This window comes from Salvelinus alpinus, chromosome 19 (genome assembly GCF_045679555.1).
Source record: "Salvelinus alpinus chromosome 19, SLU_Salpinus.1, whole genome shotgun sequence".
Lineage (NCBI taxonomy): Eukaryota > Metazoa > Chordata > Actinopteri > Salmoniformes > Salmonidae > Salvelinus > Salvelinus alpinus.
The window spans coordinates 1,727,290-1,747,924 of NC_092104.1; the positions used below are offsets into that span (position 1 = coordinate 1,727,290).

The 20,635-nt window shown below is 47.5% G+C and overlaps 1 protein-coding gene across 4 annotated transcripts in view; it reads right to left on the reverse strand.

The window, feature by feature from the left end:
* tut7 (terminal uridylyl transferase 7) overlaps positions 1-16,784 on the reverse strand; it is a 67,801-nt gene extending 51,017 nt beyond the window's left edge. For all 4 annotated transcript variants that reach the window (XM_071352026.1, XM_071352030.1, XM_071352029.1 and 1 more), the window contains exons 1-11: positions 16,649-16,784; positions 15,285-15,557; positions 15,069-15,202; positions 14,338-14,495; positions 10,556-10,672; positions 10,246-10,423; positions 4,180-4,268; positions 3,897-3,948; positions 3,671-3,740; positions 2,875-3,001; positions 399-518 (exon numbers count right to left, since the gene is read on the reverse strand). In XM_071352026.1, coding sequence (XP_071208127.1) covers positions 399-518; positions 2,875-3,001; positions 3,671-3,740; positions 3,897-3,948; positions 4,180-4,268; positions 10,246-10,423; positions 10,556-10,672; positions 14,338-14,495; positions 15,069-15,202; positions 15,285-15,541 — 1,302 coding nt within the window. In that variant the 5' untranslated portion in view covers positions 15,542-15,557; positions 16,649-16,784. The remainder of the gene's footprint in view (positions 1-398; positions 519-2,874; positions 3,002-3,670; positions 3,741-3,896; positions 3,949-4,179; positions 4,269-10,245; positions 10,424-10,555; positions 10,673-14,337; positions 14,496-15,068; positions 15,203-15,284; positions 15,558-16,648) is intronic.
* Positions 16,785-20,635: the final 3,851 nt, after the last annotated feature.

A 20,635-nucleotide genomic window follows, 5' to 3' on the forward strand; every position in this document is an offset into this window, starting at 1 on the left:
CCGAGAGTTAGAAAAATATGACAGCCTGTGTTACGTCAATCTTTCCTCAGTTAGCGCTAGGACAAATGTAGCCTACATATTTCCTGGTTTGGTCGATTGTGTCATGCTGTAGATACTTCTGTAAATGTCTGAACATTGCTTCCAAAAATAAACGGCTGACATTCTGGATATAACTTTGTAATGGACTGTGTTTGTGCAAAATATTTCTGAATAAACAGTGTGGCCAGCCCAAACGCTGATTGTTGCGTCATTTGAAACTGGACGTTATAAAATACGCGTTCTAATCACACCGGTTTGATCGTACGCTACAGGGACCACTGTAGAATGATCACACCCGTGTGTTGGTACGTGTGAAAAGGTTAAAACAAGACTGTGTGTGTGTGTGTGTGTGTGTGTACCTCGTGTCCCAGGTAGGAAGGCAGGACGGGCCGTTTCCTCTGTTGGAGGAAGTAGATGACCATGAGAGCCAGGACGTACGACGGCAGACCTCCCTCCTCCGCTCGGTCCACGTGACAGATCTGAGACAGACAGACGGGAGCACACAATGTCAAAACAATGAAAAGTGGGCCTTGGGACACAAAGGACAATTCTGTATATGGAGTGAATCACAACTGACACAAATCCAATGTGAAGTTAGTCGACCATTGATATCAATGGTAGATTATGTGAAAATGTGACTTAATTCACCCCTCAGTGATGTGTTTACAGGCCAAAATGTCTGAGGAAACTCAGCTCCTCACCTAGAGAAACAGCTAGGGCAGGGATGGGCAACTGGTGGCACGTACCCCCTTTTTTGTAGGCCCACGGATCAACTCAAAGTCTTCTCTAGGCCCCATGGCAAAATGTGCAGAATTGCAGGGAAAATTAATTCTTAAAACTTCACATTTTTCCCTCCGCTGTCAAGAGCCGAGAAAACAAAACTCGGGGCTTCGACTGCATGTGTGGGGACGCAGACCCACGAGCCACTGCGAACCCTCATGATAAGTTAGGATTCTAAGTGGCCCCCCACCCACATCAACGTTCCCCATGATCTAGAGCAGGGGTGTCAAACTCAAATACCCAGTGGGCCAAAATGTAAAACCTGAACAAAGTCGCGGGCCAACATTGAACAAATGAACCTTTTAATATGGACCCAAACAAGTTTTGCTTTAACATTGAATATGGAACAAGCATCGCTTATTACCATACAATATATAATTTAATAGTGGAGACATGCAAAATCGAATTTCAAATGAAAAAACACATCAATGGCATTCATTTATTAAATAAATAAAATTTAAATAAAAATCGAATGCCTCTTTTCTATTTGCAGCCTTCTGATTTAAATACCAAAATAAACTTTTTCCACTGGCTAATAATTTTACAAATAAAATGATAATAAATCAATCAACCATTCAAGCCCATGCCTTGTAGCAAGAAAAAGTGCACAAAGAAAACGTTAATTATTGCACACTGATCTAATCTGATGTGCCCAAGCCAGATACCTGGCATCTCTTCTTGGATGCTAGTTCATCAATGTCTGGGTTCAGGCTCTGAGCTGAAGAAATCCTCAGTATCAAGCGAAGGTGTTCATCAGTCAGACGTCTCCTGTGAGTTGTTTTGGTCATCTTCATCGAGGAGAAAAGTTGCTCGCATAGATAAGTGCTGCCGAACATGGAGAGCATCTGAGCAGCTTGGGTGCGGAGCTGAGGCATTGTGTCAGGGATGAACCGTGGAAACTGTGCGGCGCCCACAGCATCATACTTTGACTTCAGCGTGTCGTTGCACTGGAGTTCAATCAGCTCCATTTGGATGTTGGTTGGTGCATTTTCCACATCAACTGCGAAGGGATTACTAAGCAGTTCAAACCTACATTTCTGGACATCGAAGTCGGCAAATCGCCGGCTAAACTCAGCGGCGAGAACACTGAGTTTTTCAGCAAACTGTGCGCATGGGAACACGGCGGTAGAGATCTGCGCTTTTATGGTTTGGCAGCAGGGAAAATGGCAATGGTTTCCTTGCAGCATCTGATTCTCCCACAGGCACAGTTTAGTTTTAAAGGCCCTCACTGCAGCGTACATGTCTGTGATGATGCGCCCCCGCCCCTGAAGCTGCAGGTTCAGCGCATCGAGATGGGATAGCGCGCTGACAGTTGTAGCGTCTATGTTGCTATGACTACTGTCACAGAGGAGAGGGCGTTTCTGGGTCCTGTCCTGATTGGCGCGCAAAAACAACAGCAGGGCATTATGGGATTCGTAGTATTAGCGGTGAATGCGCTGTATAATACCGGCGGGCCAGCTCTAGTAGTAATTTGGTATTGTCTCGCGGGCCAAATATAATTACCCCGCGGGCCAAATTTGGCCCGCGGGCCAGAGTTTGACACCCATGATCTAGAGGAAACACTGCTAGGCTAACTGGTGATCTGGTAGTAAACCAGGTGTGAGGAAACACTGCTAGGCTAACTGGTGATCTGGTAGTAAACCAGGTGTGAGAAAACACTGCTAGGCTAACTGGTGATCTGGTAGTAAACCAGGTGTGAGGAAACACTGCTAGGCTAACTGGTGATCTGGTAGTAAACCAGGTGTGAGGAAACACTGCTAGGCTAACTGGTGATCTGGTAGTAAACCAGGTGTGAGGAAACACTGCTAGGCTAACTGGTGATCTGGTAGTAAACCAGGTGTGAGGAAACACTGCTAGGCTAACTGGTGATCTGGTAGTAAACCAGGTGTGAGGAAACACTGCTAGGCTAACTGGTGATCTGGTAGTAAACCAGGTGTGAGGAAACACTGCTAGGCTAACTGGTGATCTGGTAGTAAACCAGGTGTGAGAAAACACTGCTAGGCTAACTGGTGATCTGGTAGTAAACCAGGTGTGAGGGCCAATGAAGAAACTCACCCGGGCCCAGTGTCTGAAGCCCAGGACCAGTGGCAGCAGGAGAGGCTCCCGATTGGACAGCTCAAACAGGAAGGAGGTGGTCAGGCAGGCGTTGTCATTTCCTGCGCTCACCTTACACACCAGACCACTTGGACGACAACAACAACAACCATCAGACAGGGTTCTTCCTGAAAAACTACAGATCCCATCAGCCACATCAATCAAAAGGGAGATGTGGATATATTCAGGAAGATTAGTGTTAAACAATACAACTGTCAGATAGCTGCACATATGAGAGAACGTAATGATCCAGAACTGGAACAACAATGAAACACTAATCTCCCTCACTAGCTTTAAGCACCAGCTGTCAGAGCAGCTCACAGATTACTGTACATAGCCCATCTCTAATTTAGCCCAAACAACTACCTCTTCCCCTACTGTATTTATTTATTTTGCTCCTTTGCACCCCATTATTTCTATCTCTACTTTGCATATTCTTCCACTGCAAATCTACCATTCCAGTGTTTTACTTGCTATGTTGTATTTACTTCACCACCATGGCCTTTTTTTTGCCTTCACCTCCCTTATCTCACCTCACTTGCTCACATTGTATATAGACTTATTTTTCTACTGTATTATTGACTGTATGTTTGTTTTACTCCATGTGTAACTCTGTGTTGTTGTATGTGTCGAACTGCTTTGCTTTATCTTGGGCAGGTCGCATTTGTAAATGAGAACTTGTTCTCAACTTGCCTACCTGGTTTTTTTTTCACTAAAGGTGAAAAAAATAAAATAAAAAAATGAATGAAGGACTGACCTGTTCTTGTCTTTACAGATGACCACCGGTACCCTGGCATGGAAGTCTGCCTCCAGGTCACAGTAGAGAACTGGAAACAATCACCACCAACTCCATCATCAACATTATCTCAAGGGTGGTGATCACTCCACTAAACGACGATGCTAACGCTAACAGTATCATTGGTTATTATGGTGGTTTCTACAGTAGCATGTCTTGAGGGGGGGGGGAAGTCAGTCATACTCACGGCTAACTGACAGACTCTTCTGTACCTGCAACAGAACGTCTGGCTGATGCATCTGTGAACATGAAAAAATATGTATTTAAAAAAAACGTAATATGATAGATTACACAAAGCGAATATTTGTGAACACAGACCCATTTCAAAACCCTAATAAAATCATAGATTACAATATTATCGAGCTTCAGGAAAAACATGACCATCACAGCAAAAACGGAAAATAAACGAAACATTCACTATTAGTCTAGGAAGACACACACACATCGCATCAGCAAGCAGAGCTACTCACATGAGGTGGGAACTGGATGTCAATGTTGACGTCAGAATCCTTGAAACCAAACTTGGTGCAGGAAGACCCATAGAGCCTGAGTTTCACCTCTGGGGGAAGAGAGAAAAGCCCAATAGAGAACACAAACAAAAAACAAACCTGAAACACTATTCATCCTTAATGATATTCTCATCTTTCAACTGTAAACATGCCCTTCCTGAGAAGAAACATCAAAACTACATGTTCTGACTAGGCTTAGCGGTGCCATTAGCAGGCAAGTCTGACTAGGCTTAGCGGTGCCATTAGCAGGCAAGTCTGACTAGGCTTAGCGGTGCCATTAGCAGGCAAGTCTGACTAGGCTTAGCGGTGCCATTAGCAGGCAAGTCTGACTAGGCTTAGCGGTGCCATTAGCAGGCAAGTCTGACTAGGCTTAGCGGTGCCATTAGCAGGCAAGTCTGACTAGGCTTAGCGGTGCCATTAGCAGGCAAGTCTGACTAGGCTTAGCGGTGCCATTAGCAGGCAAGTCTGACTAGGCTTAGCGGTGCCATTAGCAGGCAAGTCTGACTAGGCTTAGCGGTGCCATTAGCAGGCAAGTCTGACTAGGCTTAGCGGTGCCATTAGCAGGCAAGTCTGACTAGGCTTAGCGGTGCCATTAGCAGGCAAGTCTGACTAGGCTTAGCGGTGCCATTAGCAGGCAAGTCTGACTAGGCTTAGCGGTGCCATTAGCAGGCAAGTCTGACTAGGCTTAGCGGTGCCATTAGCAGGCAAGTCTGACTAGGCTTAGCGGTGCCATTAGCAGGCAAGTCTGACTAGGCTTAGCGGTGCCATTAGCAGGCAAGTCTGACTAGGCTTAGCGGTGCCATTAGCAGGCAAGTCTGACTAGGCTTAGCGGTGCCATTAGCAGGCAAGTCTGACTAGGCTTAGCGGTGCCATTAGCAGGCAAGTCTGACTAGGCTTAGCGGTGCCATTAGCAGGCAAGTCTGACTAGGCTTAGCGGTGCCATTAGCAGGCAAGTCTGACTAGGCTTAGCGGTGCCATTAGCAGGCAAGTCTGACTAGGCTTAGCGGTGCCATTAGCAGGCAAGTCTGACTAGGCTTAGCGGTGCCATTAGCAGGCAAGTCTGACTAGGCTTAGCGGTGCCATTAGCAGGCAAGTCTGACTAGGCTTAGCGGTGCCATTAGCAGGCAAGTCTGACTAGGCTTAGCGGTGCCATTAGCAGGCAAGTCTGACTAGGCTTAGCGGTGCCATTAGCAGGCAAGTCTGACTAGGCTTAGCGGTGCCATTAGCAGGCAAGTCTGACTAGGCTTAGCGGTGCCATTAGCAGGCAAGTCTGACTAGGCTTAGCGGTGCCATTAGCAGGCAAGTCTGACTAGGCTTAGCGGTGCCATTAGCAGGCAAGTCTGACTAGGCTTAGCGGTGCCATTAGCAGGCAAGTCTGACTAGGCTTAGCGGTGCCATTAGCAGGCAAGTCTGACTAGGCTTAGCGGTGCCATTAGCAGGCAAGTCTGACTAGGCTTAGCGGTGCCATTAGCAGGCAAGTCTGACTAGGCTTAGCGGTGCCATTAGCAGGCAAGTCTGACTAGGCTTAGCGGTGCCATTAGCAGGCAAGTCTGACTAGGCTTAGCGGTGCCATTAGCAGGCAAGTCTGACTAGGCTTAGCGGTGCCATTAGCAGGCAAGTCTGACTAGGCTTAGCGGTGCCATTAGCAGGCAAGTCTGACTAGGCTTAGCGGTGCCATTAGCAGGCAAGTCTGACTAGGCTTAGCGGTGCCATTAGCAGGCAAGTCTGACTAGGCTTAGCGGTGCCATTAGCAGGCAAGTCTGACTAGGCTTAGCGGTGCCATTAGCAGGCAAGTCTGACTAGGCTTAGCGGTGCCATTAGCAGGCAAGTCTGACTAGGCTTAGCGGTGCCATTAGCAGGCAAGTCTGACTAGGCTTAGCGGTGCCATTAGCAGGCAAGTCTGACTAGGCTTAGCGGTGCCATTAGCAGGCAAGTCTGACTAGGCTTAGCGGTGCCATTAGCAGGCAAGTCTGACTAGGCTTAGCGGTGCCATTAGCAGGCAAGTCTGACTAGGCTTAGCGGTGCCATTAGCAGGCAAGTCTGACTAGGCTTAGCGGTGCCATTAGCAGGCAAGTCTGACTAGGCTTAGCGGTGCCATTAGCAGGCAAGTCTGACTAGGCTTAGCGGTGCCATTAGCAGGCAAGTCTGACTAGGCTTAGCGGTGCCATTAGCAGGCAAGTCTGACTAGGCTTAGCGGTGCCATTAGCAGGCAAGTCTGACTAGGCTTAGCGGTGCCATTAGCAGGCAAGTCTGACTAGGCTTAGCGGTGCCATTAGCAGGCAAGTCTGACTAGGCTTAGCGGTGCCATTAGCAGGCAAGTCTGACTAGGCTTAGCGGTGCCATTAGCAGGCAAGTCTGACTAGGCTTAGCGGTGCCATTAGCAGGCAAGTCTGACTAGGCTTAGCGGTGCCATTAGCAGGCAAGTCTGACTAGGCTTAGCGGTGCCATTAGCAGGCAAGTCTGACTAGGCTTAGCGGTGCCATTAGCAGGCAAGTCTGACTAGGCTTAGCGGTGCCATTAGCAGGCAAGTCTGACTAGGCTTAGCGGTGCCATTAGCAGGCAAGTCTGACTAGGCTTAGCGGTGCCATTAGCAGGCAAGTCTGACTAGGCTTAGCGGTGCCATTAGCAGGCAAGTCTGACTAGGCTTAGCGGTGCCATTAGCAGGCAAGTCTGACTAGGCTTAGCGGTGCCATTAGCAGGCAAGTCTGACTAGGCTTAGCGGTGCCATTAGCAGGCAAGTCTGACTAGGCTTAGCGGTGCCATTAGCAGGCAAGTCTGACTAGGCTTAGCGGTGCCATTAGCAGGCAAGTCTGACTAGGCTTAGCGGTGCCATTAGCAGGCAAGTCTGACTAGGCTTAGCGGTGCCATTAGCAGGCAAGTCTGACTAGGCTTAGCGGTGCCATTAGCAGGCAAGTCTGACTAGGCTTAGCGGTGCCATTAGCAGGCAAGTCTGACTAGGCTTAGCGGTGCCATTAGCAGGCAAGTCTGACTAGGCTTAGCGGTGCCATTAGCAGGCAAGTCTGACTAGGCTTAGCGGTGCCATTAGCAGGCAAGTCTGACTAGGCTTAGCGGTGCCATTAGCAGGCAAGTCTGACTAGGCTTAGCGGTGCCATTAGCAGGCAAGTCTGACTAGGCTTAGCGGTGCCATTAGCAGGCAAGTCTGACTAGGCTTAGCGGTGCCATTAGCAGGCAAGTCTGACTAGGCTTAGCGGTGCCATTAGCAGGCAAGTCTGACTAGGCTTAGCGGTGCCATTAGCAGGCAAGTCTGACTAGGCTTAGCGGTGCCATTAGCAGGCAAGTCTGACTAGGCTTAGCGGTGCCATTAGCAGGCAAGTCTGACTAGGCTTAGCGGTGCCATTAGCAGGCAAGTCTGACTAGGCTTAGCGGTGCCATTAGCAGGCAAGTCTGACTAGGCTTAGCGGTGCCATTAGCAGGCAAGTCTGACTAGGCTTAGCGGTGCCATTAGCAGGCAAGTCTGACTAGGCTTAGCGGTGCCATTAGCAGGCAAGTCTGACTAGGCTTAGCGGTGCCATTAGCAGGCAAGTCTGACTAGGCTTAGCGGTGCCATTAGCAGGCAAGTCTGACTAGGCTTAGCGGTGCCATTAGCAGGCAAGTCTGACTAGGCTTAGCGGTGCCATTAGCAGGCAAGTCTGACTAGGCTTAGCGGTGCCATTAGCAGGCAAGTCTGACTAGGCTTAGCGGTGCCATTAGCAGGCAAGTCTGACTAGGCTTAGCGGTGCCATTAGCAGGCAAGTCTGACTAGGCTTAGCGGTGCCATTAGCAGGCAAGTCTGACTAGGCTTAGCGGTGCCATTAGCAGGCAAGTCTGACTAGGCTTAGCGGTGCCATTAGCAGGCAAGTCTGACTAGGCTTAGCGGTGCCATTAGCAGGCAAGTCTGACTAGGCTTAGCGGTGCCATTAGCAGGCAAGTCTGACTAGGCTTAGCGGTGCCATTAGCAGGCAAGTCTGACTAGGCTTAGCGGTGCCATTAGCAGGCAAGTCTGACTAGGCTTAGCGGTGCCATTAGCAGGCAAGTCTGACTAGGCTTAGCGGTGCCATTAGCAGGCAAGTCTGACTAGGCTTAGCGGTGCCATTAGCAGGCAAGTCTGACTAGGCTTAGCGGTGCCATTAGCAGGCAAGTCTGACTAGGCTTAGCGGTGCCATTAGCAGGCAAGTCTGACTAGGCTTAGCGGTGCCATTAGCAGGCAAGTCTGACTAGGCTTAGCGGTGCCATTAGCAGGCAAGTCTGACTAGGCTTAGCGGTGCCATTAGCAGGCAAGTCTGACTAGGCTTAGCGGTGCCATTAGCAGGCAAGTCTGACTAGGCTTAGCGGTGCCATTAGCAGGCAAGTCTGACTAGGCTTAGCGGTGCCATTAGCAGGCAAGTCTGACTAGGCTTAGCGGTGCCATTAGCAGGCAAGTCTGACTAGGCTTAGCGGTGCCATTAGCAGGCAAGTCTGACTAGGCTTAGCGGTACCATTAGCAGGCAAGTCTGACTAGGCTTAGCGGTGCCATTAGCAGGCAAGTCTGACTAGGCTTAGCGGTGCCATTAGCAGGCAAGTCTGACTAGGCTTAGCGGTGCCATTAGCAGGCAAGTCTGACTAGGCTTAGCGGTACCATTAGCAGGCAAGTCTGACTAGGCTTAGCGGTGCCATTAGCAGGCAAGTCTGACTAGGCTTAGCGGTGCCATTAGCAGGCAAGTCTGACTAGGCTTAGCGGTGCCATTAGCAGGCAAGTCTGACTAGGCTTAGCGGTGCCATTAGCAGGCAAGTCTGACTAGGCTTAGCGGTGCCATTAGCAGGCAAGTCTGACTAGGCTTAGCGGTGCCATTAGCAGGCAAGTCTGACTAGGCTTAGCGGTGCCATTAGCAGGCAAGTCTGACTAGGCTTAGCGGTGCCATTAGCAGGCAAGTCTGACTAGGCTTAGCGGTGCCATTAGCAGGCAAGTCTGACTAGGCTTAGCGGTGCCATTAGCAGGCAAGTCTGACTAGGCTTAGCGGTGCCATTAGCAGGCAAGTCTGACTAGGCTTAGCGGTGCCATTAGCAGGCAAGTCTGACTAGGCTTAGCGGTGCCATTAGCAGGCAAGTCTGACTAGGCTTAGCGGTGCCATTAGCAGGCAAGTCTGACTAGGCTTAGCGGTGCCATTAGCAGGCAAGTCTGACTAGGCTTAGCGGTGCCATTAGCAGGCAAGTCTGACTAGGCTTAGCGGTGCCATTAGCAGGCAAGTCTGACTAGGCTTAGCGGTGCCATTAGCAGGCAAGTCTGACTAGGCTTAGCGGTGCCATTAGCAGGCAAGTCTGACTAGGCTTAGCGGTGCCATTAGCAGGCAAGTCTGACTAGGCTTAGCGGTGCCATTAGCAGGCAAGTCTGACTAGGCTTAGCGGTACCATTAGCAGGCAAGTCTGACTAGGCTTAGATGTACCACAGCCTCTGTCACACAAACAAAGGAAGCTTGGCTTTGTGTCGACGTGGATCTTTCCACTGCAGAAAAGTAAAGAACCATAGGTGTGGAACCACTGGTCTAGTCTACACCTCTAGTCTAGTGTCCATTCTCTCACCAGGCAGGAACCACTGTCTAGTCTAGTGTCCATTCTCTCACCAGGCAGGAACCACTGGTCTCGTCTACACCTCTAGTCTAGTGTCCATTCTCTCACCAGGCAGGAACCACTGGTCTAGTCTAGTGTCCATTCTCTCACCAGGCAGGAACCACTGGTCTCGTCTACACCTCTAGTCTAGTGTCCATTCTCTCACCAGGCAGGAACCACTGGTCTAGTCTAGTGTCCATTCTCTCACCAGGCAGGAACCACTGGTCTAGTCTAGTGTCCATTCTCTCACCAGGCAGGAACCACTGGTCTAGTCTACACCTCTAGTCTAGTGTCCATTCTCTCACCAGGCAGGAACCACTGGTCTAGTCTACACCTCTAGTCTAGTGTCCATTCTCTCACCAGGCAGGAACCACTGGTCTAGTCTAGTGTCCATTCTCTCACCAGGCAGGAACCACTGGTCTAGTCTAGTGTCCATTCTCTCACCAGGCAGGACGGCTGTTAGGACTTCCTGCATGTTGGAGACGATCTGTTGTCTGTTCTCTACATCCTGGTCACTCATCCCTCTCTCTCTGACCACGCCCTCCAGGGCCATGCCCACTGCTGCCACCTGCTCCGCCTTGGGGGGCGCAATCTCCGTCAGCATCTCCTCCTCACAACGCTCCTACAGAGGGCAGTCACAGAGCACACACAGTACAGAGACACACAGAGACACGTTACTCACACCGGTCATAGTAAAACATGTACTGCATCTTATGGTTTTGAATGATAGAACAACAGTATCAGGTGTTCTCACCTTGGCTCTTCTCTTGTGCCACTTGTCTTTGATGTGTCTGTGCGCTTCAGAGACAGAGTCCAGCAGGACCTCACACAGAGAGCAGGTGTAGACAGCACTGGGGTTACTGTGGGACCTCTGAGAGAGAGAGAGAGAGAGAGCACAGCACTGGGGTTACTGTGGGACCTCAGAGAGAGAGAGACAGCACTGGGGTTACTGTGGGACCTCAGAGAGAGAGAGAGAGAGAGAGAGAGAGAGAGAGAGAGAGAGAGAGAGAGCACAGCACTGGGGTTACTGTGGGACCTCAGAGAGAGAGAGAGAGAGAGAGAGCACAGCACTGGGGTTACTGTGGGACCTCAGAGAGAGAGAGAGCACAGCACTGGGGTTACTGTGGGACCTCAGAGAGAGAGAGAGCCCACTGGGGTTACTGTGGGACCTCAGAGAGAGAGAGAGACAGCACTGGGGTTACTGTGGGACCTCAGAGAGAGAGAGAGAGAGCACTGGGGTTACTGTGGGACCTCAGAGAGAGAGAGAGAGCACTGGGGTTAATGTGGGACCTCAGAGAGAGAGAGAGAGAGAGAGAGCACTGGGGTTACTGTGGGGCCTCAGAGAGAGAGAGAGCGCACTGGGGTTACTGTGGGACCTCTGAGAGAGAGAGAGAGAGCACTGGGGTTACTGTGGGACCTCAGAGAGAGGGCAGTCAGTGGCAGAGTGGCCATAGAGTACACAGTAAGTTAATCCCCTGATTAGTTGAAATCAGTTGTGTGAGTGTGAAGCCAGAACAAAAATGTACCATGTTGGGGACAGTGAAGCACTGTTCTCTCTAAGTACATAGAGTAGCCAGCCAGCGTTTTACGGGCTGTCTAGCGGGGGGCGAATTCTAAAAACATAATTCCACTTTGACATTATGGGGTATTCTGTGTTGGCCAGTGACAAAACTCAATTTCATCAAATTTAAATTCAGGCTGTAAAAACAAAAAAATGAGGAACAATTCAAGAGGTGTGAATACACCATCACTAACCCTGGATATGCTAGCGACTGTGCTATCACAGCTAACCTTTTAGGTAAATATTATGCTGTTTGCGTTCACATTTTGTTGGCATTTATAATCGTGACAGAAATTGAACTGAATAGCAGCTAGCTAATTATAACCTAGGTAGCTAACAAGGTTAGCGGAATTCTCAAAACAAAACGTCATTGTTGGTAGCTACTTCCTGTCCCTCATGCTAGCCTACACAGCTAAATATCACTTCAGAAAGGTAAAGATATTGATATGGTCAGCATAGACCATTACAGACCATTTCCCCCTCTCTTGCTGCAACTTCAGCTCATCTCTAAATAACAGATGATGTGAAAACCAGCAAAAGTTTAAAATTCAACCGTGGTTGTTTTGTTGGCATGTTTAGTCCTACGCCACTGTCGCCCCCTACCTACGCCACTGTCGCCCCCTACCTACGCCACTGTCGCCCCCTACCTACGCCACTGACGCCCCTTACCTACGCCACTGTCGCCCCCTACCTACGCCACTAACGCCCCCTACCTACGCCACTGTCGCCCCCTACCTACGCCACTGTCGCCCCCTACCTACGCCACTAACGCCCCCTACCTACGCCCCTGTCGCCCCCTACGCCACTAACGCCCCCTACCTACGCCACTGTCGCCCCTGTCGCCCCCTACGCCACTAACGCCCCCTACCTACGCCACTGTCGCCCCCTACGCCACTAACGCCCCCTACCTACGCCACTAACCTCTTAATCTGCCGTTGGCGCTCCGCCCAAGCAAGGCATTTGATTGGTTTGACGTGTTACGATGCATCACGGATTTATACCGGGTTCCCCAGGTTTCACATTTTAGGGAAGGCTACCCCATTGGACCCAACATCCTGCTTGTAAGTATTATTCAATAATAATAAATAAATCGTGTCGGGTTGTTTCTATTACAAAGTATGTCACTGCCCCTTTAAGAGCTCTGTTGCGCCTAAACCAAGCTTGAAACTCCTGTTGTTATTGCATTAAATATATAGAAAGGAAGCAGATCCAGCTTCCGTTTCCTGTTTGAGTGTTTAATAACCTACTGATTCCATGATCTCTAAGCCTCATGCAACAGCAAAATGTCAGATAAAGCTATTTCCCAGATTTCGGTTGTTTTTAATCTTTGCTATGCCGTAATAGACTTTCAAATTTTTTCCCCCGTTAGAACAGACTGCAATTACTTATAATTTATTTAGTGTTGTTTACACTGTTCCAAACAGGAAGTAAAATAATATTGTAATTTAACTGCACCTGTTGGTCACACATAATGCACACAGCTCTCACTCCTATACCCTCATTTATCTTGATCTCCTTACTGGTATTTCTACAATTATTATTATCATCATCATAATAATAAGTAATGTCGTTATCATTAGTGGTCTTAGTATAGCATTCTTGTATAACCACCGTGGAGTTGAAGGCCTAAGAGCACATCCTGTTTAGTCTTAATCCTGTAACTTACTTAGAACTATATTCAATATATAGGCTACTGTATCAATCAATCATTCATTCATCCCATCACACAAGACTATCGCGCTCTGAAATGCAATCAAGCATTTTAGTTTTAAAATTACATAAAAGGGAGCTTTGAATAATTAGCCTAAACAATAAAGAAACTGCAATGCACAAAATCATGCAACTGCTTTTAGTCTGCTGTAATAAAAGGCATACAGTGAAAAATTTGGTACAAATTAAGTCTAGTGATTAAGAACTGAATTTTTAAAAATTCTCTCCAATGTCTTCCACACATCTGACTTCCCCTTTCCCTCCTGAGCAACCAGTACGCCGGTTTGAGTTTATCTTTCATGCCCTCCGCATCCATGCTTGCTTTCACGTGTTACCGTGTTCAGAGTTTGTTATAACCAATGTATTGATGTGATTATGATAGGCTATAGGAAGTCAGGCCCTATTGGTCACATACATACGATGAGAAAGAGGGATAACCTAGTCATTTGTCCAACTGAAGGTATTCAACGGAAATGTGTCTTCCCCATTTTACCCTCTGAATCAGAGACGTGCGGGGGGGGGCTGCCATAATCAACATCCACGTCTTCGGTGCCCGAGGAACAGTGGGTTAACGGCCTCGCTCAGGGGCAGAACGACAGATTTTGACCTTGTTAGCTCGGATGCTTACATGTAAAGAGAGCAAGGGTTGAGGGAACAGGGAATGTTTTTCCCTAAACAAATTACGGATTTCGGGAACAGAACTTTTCAGTCAGAAACAAGAAAGAAACTAAATGGCTGAAATGTTGTTGCAGCTTTAGCACGGACAGCACAAACACTCGCTATTTCATCAGGCTCTTTGTTGAGTCATTTTTGTGTCTTAATTATTTAATTAAACTGTGTGCTTAAAGCATCAGACAAGCTCAGTACATATGTAGTTGATTTGATTCAAGTCTATACGGGGAGAATAAGTTTAAACATTTCGACTTTCGGTCAACCAGATAAAACTTTTTTTTTTGTCGGGGACAGCCCTAGTACCCTCAAATATGAATCACTTAAGCGAGACAAATTTTCAGCTGCCCTTTTAAGGGCGGTGGTTAGTGTGGTAACAGGGTGTGGCTGTCTGTTGAAGCTAACGTTGACCAACAACCAAGCGGGAGAAGGGCTACACAGACTTTTCTGAGTAGCGAATTGAAATGTTTAAAAGGAAAAGTGTAAAAAGTAGCTGCCGAAAAGAAGTCTGTTACTGTTACAGCAGACGTTTAGGGAAAACACTGCTGAAGGACGGGAGTTGAGTAACGCTCCTCCTCTCCGGATGGATGGCTCACCTTCTTCAGACGGAAGATCTTCTCTCTGCCAATCTTGTCCTCCGCCTGTTTCAGTCCCAGCAGCTCTTTGGCTGACAGAGCTGACTCATCCACAACCGGCCCATGGTCCTCCTCACCTAGACCCCGCCTCCAGTTATGGTTCCTACGATTCCTGCCACCTGGAGGCACACAAACTACGTTACCCATAGTCCTCCTTCCCCGTGGAGACAAAAACTACATTACTCAAAGTCCTCCTTCCCCATGGAGACAAACTACGTTACCCATAGTCCTCCTTCCCCATGGAGACAAAAACGGCGTTACCTAGAGTCCTTCACACACTTTCCTGACTCCCCCGCTGTGTTCGAGACCATTACATCTGTGAGGTATCATGGGTAAATTGTGACTGACTGATCTACAAATAATATTGAGTAGTTAATTATGATGCAAGGTGATGCGTCTCAACTCACCTTTGAAGTGGAATTCGCCCCATGGCTACTGAAGATAAGACAGGAGGACTTTGTTTGGGTGTTGGTTGGCTGTGAGGTGTGTTGTCTGCGGTCTCTCCTGCCATAATGCTCCCTGTCCTATCTTCCTGACTACATTATCTTCCTGACTACATTATCTGACTACATTATCTGACTACATTATCTGACTACATTATCTTCCTGACTACATTATCTGGCTACATTATCTTCCTGACTACATTATCCAGATTCGTCGACACCCCTACCTGCCAGGAGGTGTTGGTTTACCTGAGTGAAGTGTGTTGTCAACGTTGTCTCTCCTCTGCTCCATGTCCTCTCCCTGAGAAGTTCTCCGCCAGCGCTGGGAAGGGTGCTTCCTCCAGTTCTCCTCCCGGCCCTCGGCCTGCTGGCTCTCTGGGTATCTGCAAATAGTGTTAGCATGGCAACTTAGCGTGACACGTTTTCCTATGAGAAATGATAACTATTCGATCTTAGCGTTGGTACCTGGCTCTCTGAATGTCCTCCCTCTGTGAGGGGCTGTGGCCCTCCTTGAATCCCCCTGCAGGGTAGCTGCTCTGGGGCTCCATCGCTCCCTTCTTGGAGCTGGCGTGGTGAAGCCCTCCGTGGCCTCCCCTCTTGGGCTTGGGGCTGTATCCTCTCCCTGCATCCTGGTTCCGCCAGATCTCAGCCTCGTCTGCCACCGGGCCCCTCTCACGGCCTTCCTGCTTGGGGTAGCGTGGCCTGCCTCCTGACTCTTCCATGGTGTTTCTACTAGGCCTGTGATGTGACAACGAGAGAAAGATGTCATCCATTACTAACTCTGGGGAATGTAGTGGCCACTAGCTCTGGCCCAGGGTGTTAAAGAAGCCCTGGACAATACATACGTGGCTACGAGCTCATAAAGACATCACATATAAGTACAGTTCATTAATTTGGCTTACTGCTATATCTGTTAGCTAACTAGCTACTTCCTCAAAACCTAAGCGAGTTAATTAGCTATCATGCCAAACTGCTAATCAACTAGGTAGCTATGAAGACTCACTCGGGAATGGGAACGGATAAATCGATTTAAGATGCAACGAGTTCTTTACTGAAAAGTTGCGTCTTCCATTTCTCCAGGAAGTCCTCTCTAAACAACTCACTTCAATACCCATGATATTTAGCGTTACAGTCTACCAAACCCTGACTGATCTACAAACAACCTCGCATCATATATAAACAAGTCATTATTGTGTGTAGATCAGTCGGTCACAATTTACCCATGATACATTACAGTTTTGATCCACTCGAACACGGGGCATATACTTAGTCCCGGTACATAACAATCGAGTTAATTAGCTATCATGCCAAACTGCTAGCTAGCTATGGAAGGCCCAACTGTTTAGTAACAATTGTCAGCACTTGTGGTTGACTATTTTATGTTACTGATCACATATTAACTAAGCCATGCGTTCCATTTTAAAACAACTTGACTGGCAGGTGTTTTTTTTCTGAGTGTTAGCTATCTAACGTTAGCTGTTAGCATGTTGTCACAAGGTTATTGGCTAACTATGCTAGCCACCATGACGTGACATTTAGCTACCTTGCAACTGGCTTGTCGCTTAGCTAAGGACTATGTGCTGGCAAGCGTTGGATCTATTCTGTACAACTGGCTAATTTGACTACAAAACCAGTAACTACCGGTCTGATTTCACCATCTGACCTTTCTGTTGTCGAATGAAACCGCTAACACCAGCTACTGTGTTTGCTAGCTAGCTACACTAGCCTGATAGCTATCTGTTTACTCATGTTACCTGTCTATTGGGGTGCACTGCTAGCTAATACACAAACATAAATGGTGACCATAATAGGCAGATATTTAGAAATACCTTGAGTGTTTGTATGGGCAGCATACTCCTGTGTTTATTCGATATGGTATCGGTACCTAGCTAGCTAGCTGGCCACAAACACCGTCTGCACCAATACAATGTTCTACGCACAAGTTTTCAGGGGAAGAGCAAAAAATTTTGCCTGATGACGTTGAAATACACGTTTCACGTATTTATCTTTTTTTTGTGGTTACTGCACTCTACTGGTGAAAATAGTGAAGGACATGGAAAGGGATTTTAATTCAGAGGTGACGCTGCCAAGTCAAAAAATAAAGGAAAGGAGCCCTTTGGGATACGGAGTGAGTTGGTTACAAATTAAACTTTTCGTTATTTGTGGAATTAGAGGCTCTAATAAAGATAAATCAGCCTGGATGTTAAACCATGTTATCCATTTAGGGCTGGTTTCTGAATAGGGCCCTGGTCTAAAGTAGTGTACTGAATAGGGCCCTGGTCTAAAGTAGTGTACTGAATAGGGCCGTGATCTAAAGTAGTGCACTGAATAGGGCCCTGGTCTAAAGTAGTGTACTGAATAGGGCCGTGATCTAAAGTAGTGTACTGAATAGGGCCCTGGTCTAAAGTAGTGTACTGAATAGGGCCCTGGTCTAAAGTAGTGTACTGAATAGGGCCGTGATCTAAAGTAGTGTACTGAATAGGGCCCTGGTCTAAAGTAGTGTACTGAATAGGGCCCTGGTCTAAAGTAGTGTACTGAATAGGGCCGTGATCTAAAGTAGTGTACTGAATAGGGCCCTGGTCTAAAGTAGTGTACTGAATAGGGCCCTGGTCTAAAGTAGTGTACTGAATAGGGTCCTGGTCTAAAGTAGTGTACTGAATAGGGCCCTGGTCTAAAGTAGTGTACTGAATAGGGCCGTGATCTAAAGTAGTGTACTGAATAGGGCCCTGGTCTAAAGTAGTGTACTGAATAGGGCCCTGATCTAAAGTAGTGTACTGAATAGGGCCCTGGTCTAAAGTAGTGTACTGAATAGGGCCCTGGTCTAAAGTAGTGTACTGAATAGGGCCCTGGTCTAAAGTAGTGTACTGAATAGGGCCCTGGTCTAAAGTAGTGTACTGAATAGGGCCCTGGTCTAAAGTAGTGTACTGAATAGGGTCCTGGTCTAAAGTAGTGTACTGAATAGGGTCCTGGTCTAAAGTAGTGTACTGAATAGGGCCCTGATCTAAAGTAGTGTACTGAATAGGGTCCTGGTCTAAAGTAGTGTACTGAATAGGGCCCTGATCTAAAGTAGTGTACTGAATAGGGCCCTGGTCTAAAGTAGTGTACTGAATAGGGCCGTGATCTAAAGTAGTGTACTGAATAGGGCCCTGGTCTAAAGTAGTGTACTGAATAGGGCCCTGATCTAAAGTAGTGTACTGAATAGGGCCCTGGTCTAAAGTAGTGTACTGAATAGGGCCCTGGTCTAAAGTAGTGTACTGAATAGGGCCCTGATCTAAAGTAGTGTACTGAATAGGGTCCTGGTCTAAAGTAGTGTACTGAATAGGGCCCTGATCTAAAGTAGTGTACTGAATAGGGCCCTGGTCTAAAGTAGTGTACTGAATAGGGCCCTGGTCTAAAGTAGTGTACTGAATAGGGTTAGGCAAGTCAGTTAAGAACAAATTCTTATTTAAAATGACTACCCCGGCCAAACCCTCCCGTAACCCGGACGACGCTGGGCCCATTGTGCTCCACCCTATGGGACTCCCAGCGGGATGTGATACAGCGTGGATTCAAACCAGGGTCTGTAGTGACTCCTCCAGCACTGAGATGCAGTGCCTTAGACCGGATGTCTCCCTCACAGACATCACTGCAGAGCGACTGGTCAACCTGACAAAATGGAATCACAGATATCACAGATATATGGCGTTGGTGAAATTGAATTAGTCTTGTATGCATAGCGGTTTATTCAATATACTATCTCTTTCCCTGGGTGGTTGAACATCTTCAACTGGGACTGAAAGAAAAGACCTTAACATCTTCTCTGAGACTGTTCCAAATGGTACTCTATTCCAAAACAATAAAGACATCACACATGTCATATTATGTCTATATACAGTGTTGTAATGATGTGCAAACAGTTACAGTACAAAAGGGGGAAACAATAAACATAAATATGGGTTGTATTTACAATGGTGTTTGTTCTTCACTGGTTTCCCTTTTCTTGTAGCAACAGGTCACATATCTTGCTGTTGTGATGTCACACTGTGGTATTTCACCCAGTAGATATGGGAGTTTATCAAAATTGGGTTAGTTAAAAATCTGTGTCTGTGTAAACTGAGGGTGTCTGTGTCTGTGTAAACTGAGGGAAATATGTGTCTCTAATGTGGTCATACATTTGGTTTGAGGTTAAGAAGTGCAGCGGAGGGTAATATACAGTGGGGAGAACAAGTATTTGATACACTGCCGATTTTGCAGGTTTTCCTACTTACAAACCATGTAGAGGTCTGTAATTCTTATCATAGGTACACTTCAACTATGAGAGACGGAATCTAAAACAAAAATCCAGAAAATCACATTGTATGATTTTTAAGTAATTAATTTGCATTTTATTGCATGACATAAGTATTTGATACATCAGAAAAGCAGAACTTAATATTTGGTACAGAAACCTTTGTTTGCAATTACAGAGATCATACGTTTCCTGTAGTTCTTGACTAGGTTTGCACACACTGCAGCAGGGATTTTGGCCCACTCCTCCCTACAGATCTTCTCCAGATCCTTCAGGTTTCGGGGCTGTCGCTGGGCAATACGGACTTTCAGCTCCATCCAAAGATTTTCTATTGGGTTCAGGTCTGGAGACTGGCTAGGCCACTCCAGGACCTTGAGATGCTTCTTACGGAGCCACTCCTTAGTTGCCATGGCTGTGTGCTTCGTGTCGTTGTCATGCTGGAAGACCCAGCCACGACCCATCTTCAATGCTCTTACTGAGGGAAGGAGGTTGTTGGCCAAGATCTCGCGATACATGGCCCCATCCATCCTCCCCTCAATACGGTGCAGTCGTCCTGTCCCCTTTGCAGAAAAGCATCCCCAAAGAATGATGTTTCCACCTCCATGCTTCACGGTTGGGATGGTGTTCTTGGGGTTGTACTCATACTTCTTCTTCCTCCAAACACGGCGAGTGGAGTTAGACCAAAAAGCTCTATTTTTGTCTCATCAGACCACATGACCTTCTCCCATTCCTCCTCTGGATCATCCAGATGGTCATTGGCAAACTTCAGACAGGCCTGGACATGCACTGGCTTAAGCAGGGGGACCTTGCGTGCGCTGCAGGATTTTAATCCATGACGGCGTAGTGTGTTACTAATGGTTTTCTTTGAGACTGTGGTCCCAGCTCTCTTCAGGTCATTGACCAGGTCCTGCCGTGTAGTTCTGGGCTGATCCCTCACCTTCCTCATGATCATTGATGCCCCACGAGGTGAAATCTTGCATGGAGCCCCAGACCGAGGGTGATTGACCGTCATCTTGAACTTCTTCCATTTTCTAATAATTGCGCCAACAGTTGTTTCCTTCTCACCAAGCTGCTTGCCTATTGTCCTGTAGCCCATCCCAGCCTTGTGCAGGTCTACAATTTTATCCCTGATGTCCTTACACAGCTCTCTGGTCTTGGCCATTGTGGAGAGGTTGGAATCTGTTTGATTGTGTGTGGACAGGTGTCTTTTATACAGGTAACGAGTTCAAACAGGTGCAGTTAATACAGGTAATGAGTGGAGAACAGGAGGGCTTCTTAAAGATAAACTAACAGGTCTGTGAGAGCCGGAATTCTTACTGGTTGGTAGGTGATCAAATACTTCTGTCATGCAATAAAATGCAAATTAATTACTTAAAAATCATACAATGTGATTTTCTGGATTTTTGTTTTAGATTCCATCTCTCACAGTTGAAGTGTACCTATGATAAAAATTACAGACCTCTACATGCTTTGTAAGTAGGAAAACCTGCAAAATCGGCAGTGTATCAAATACTTGTTCTCCCCACTGTATGTGTCTCTAATATGGTCA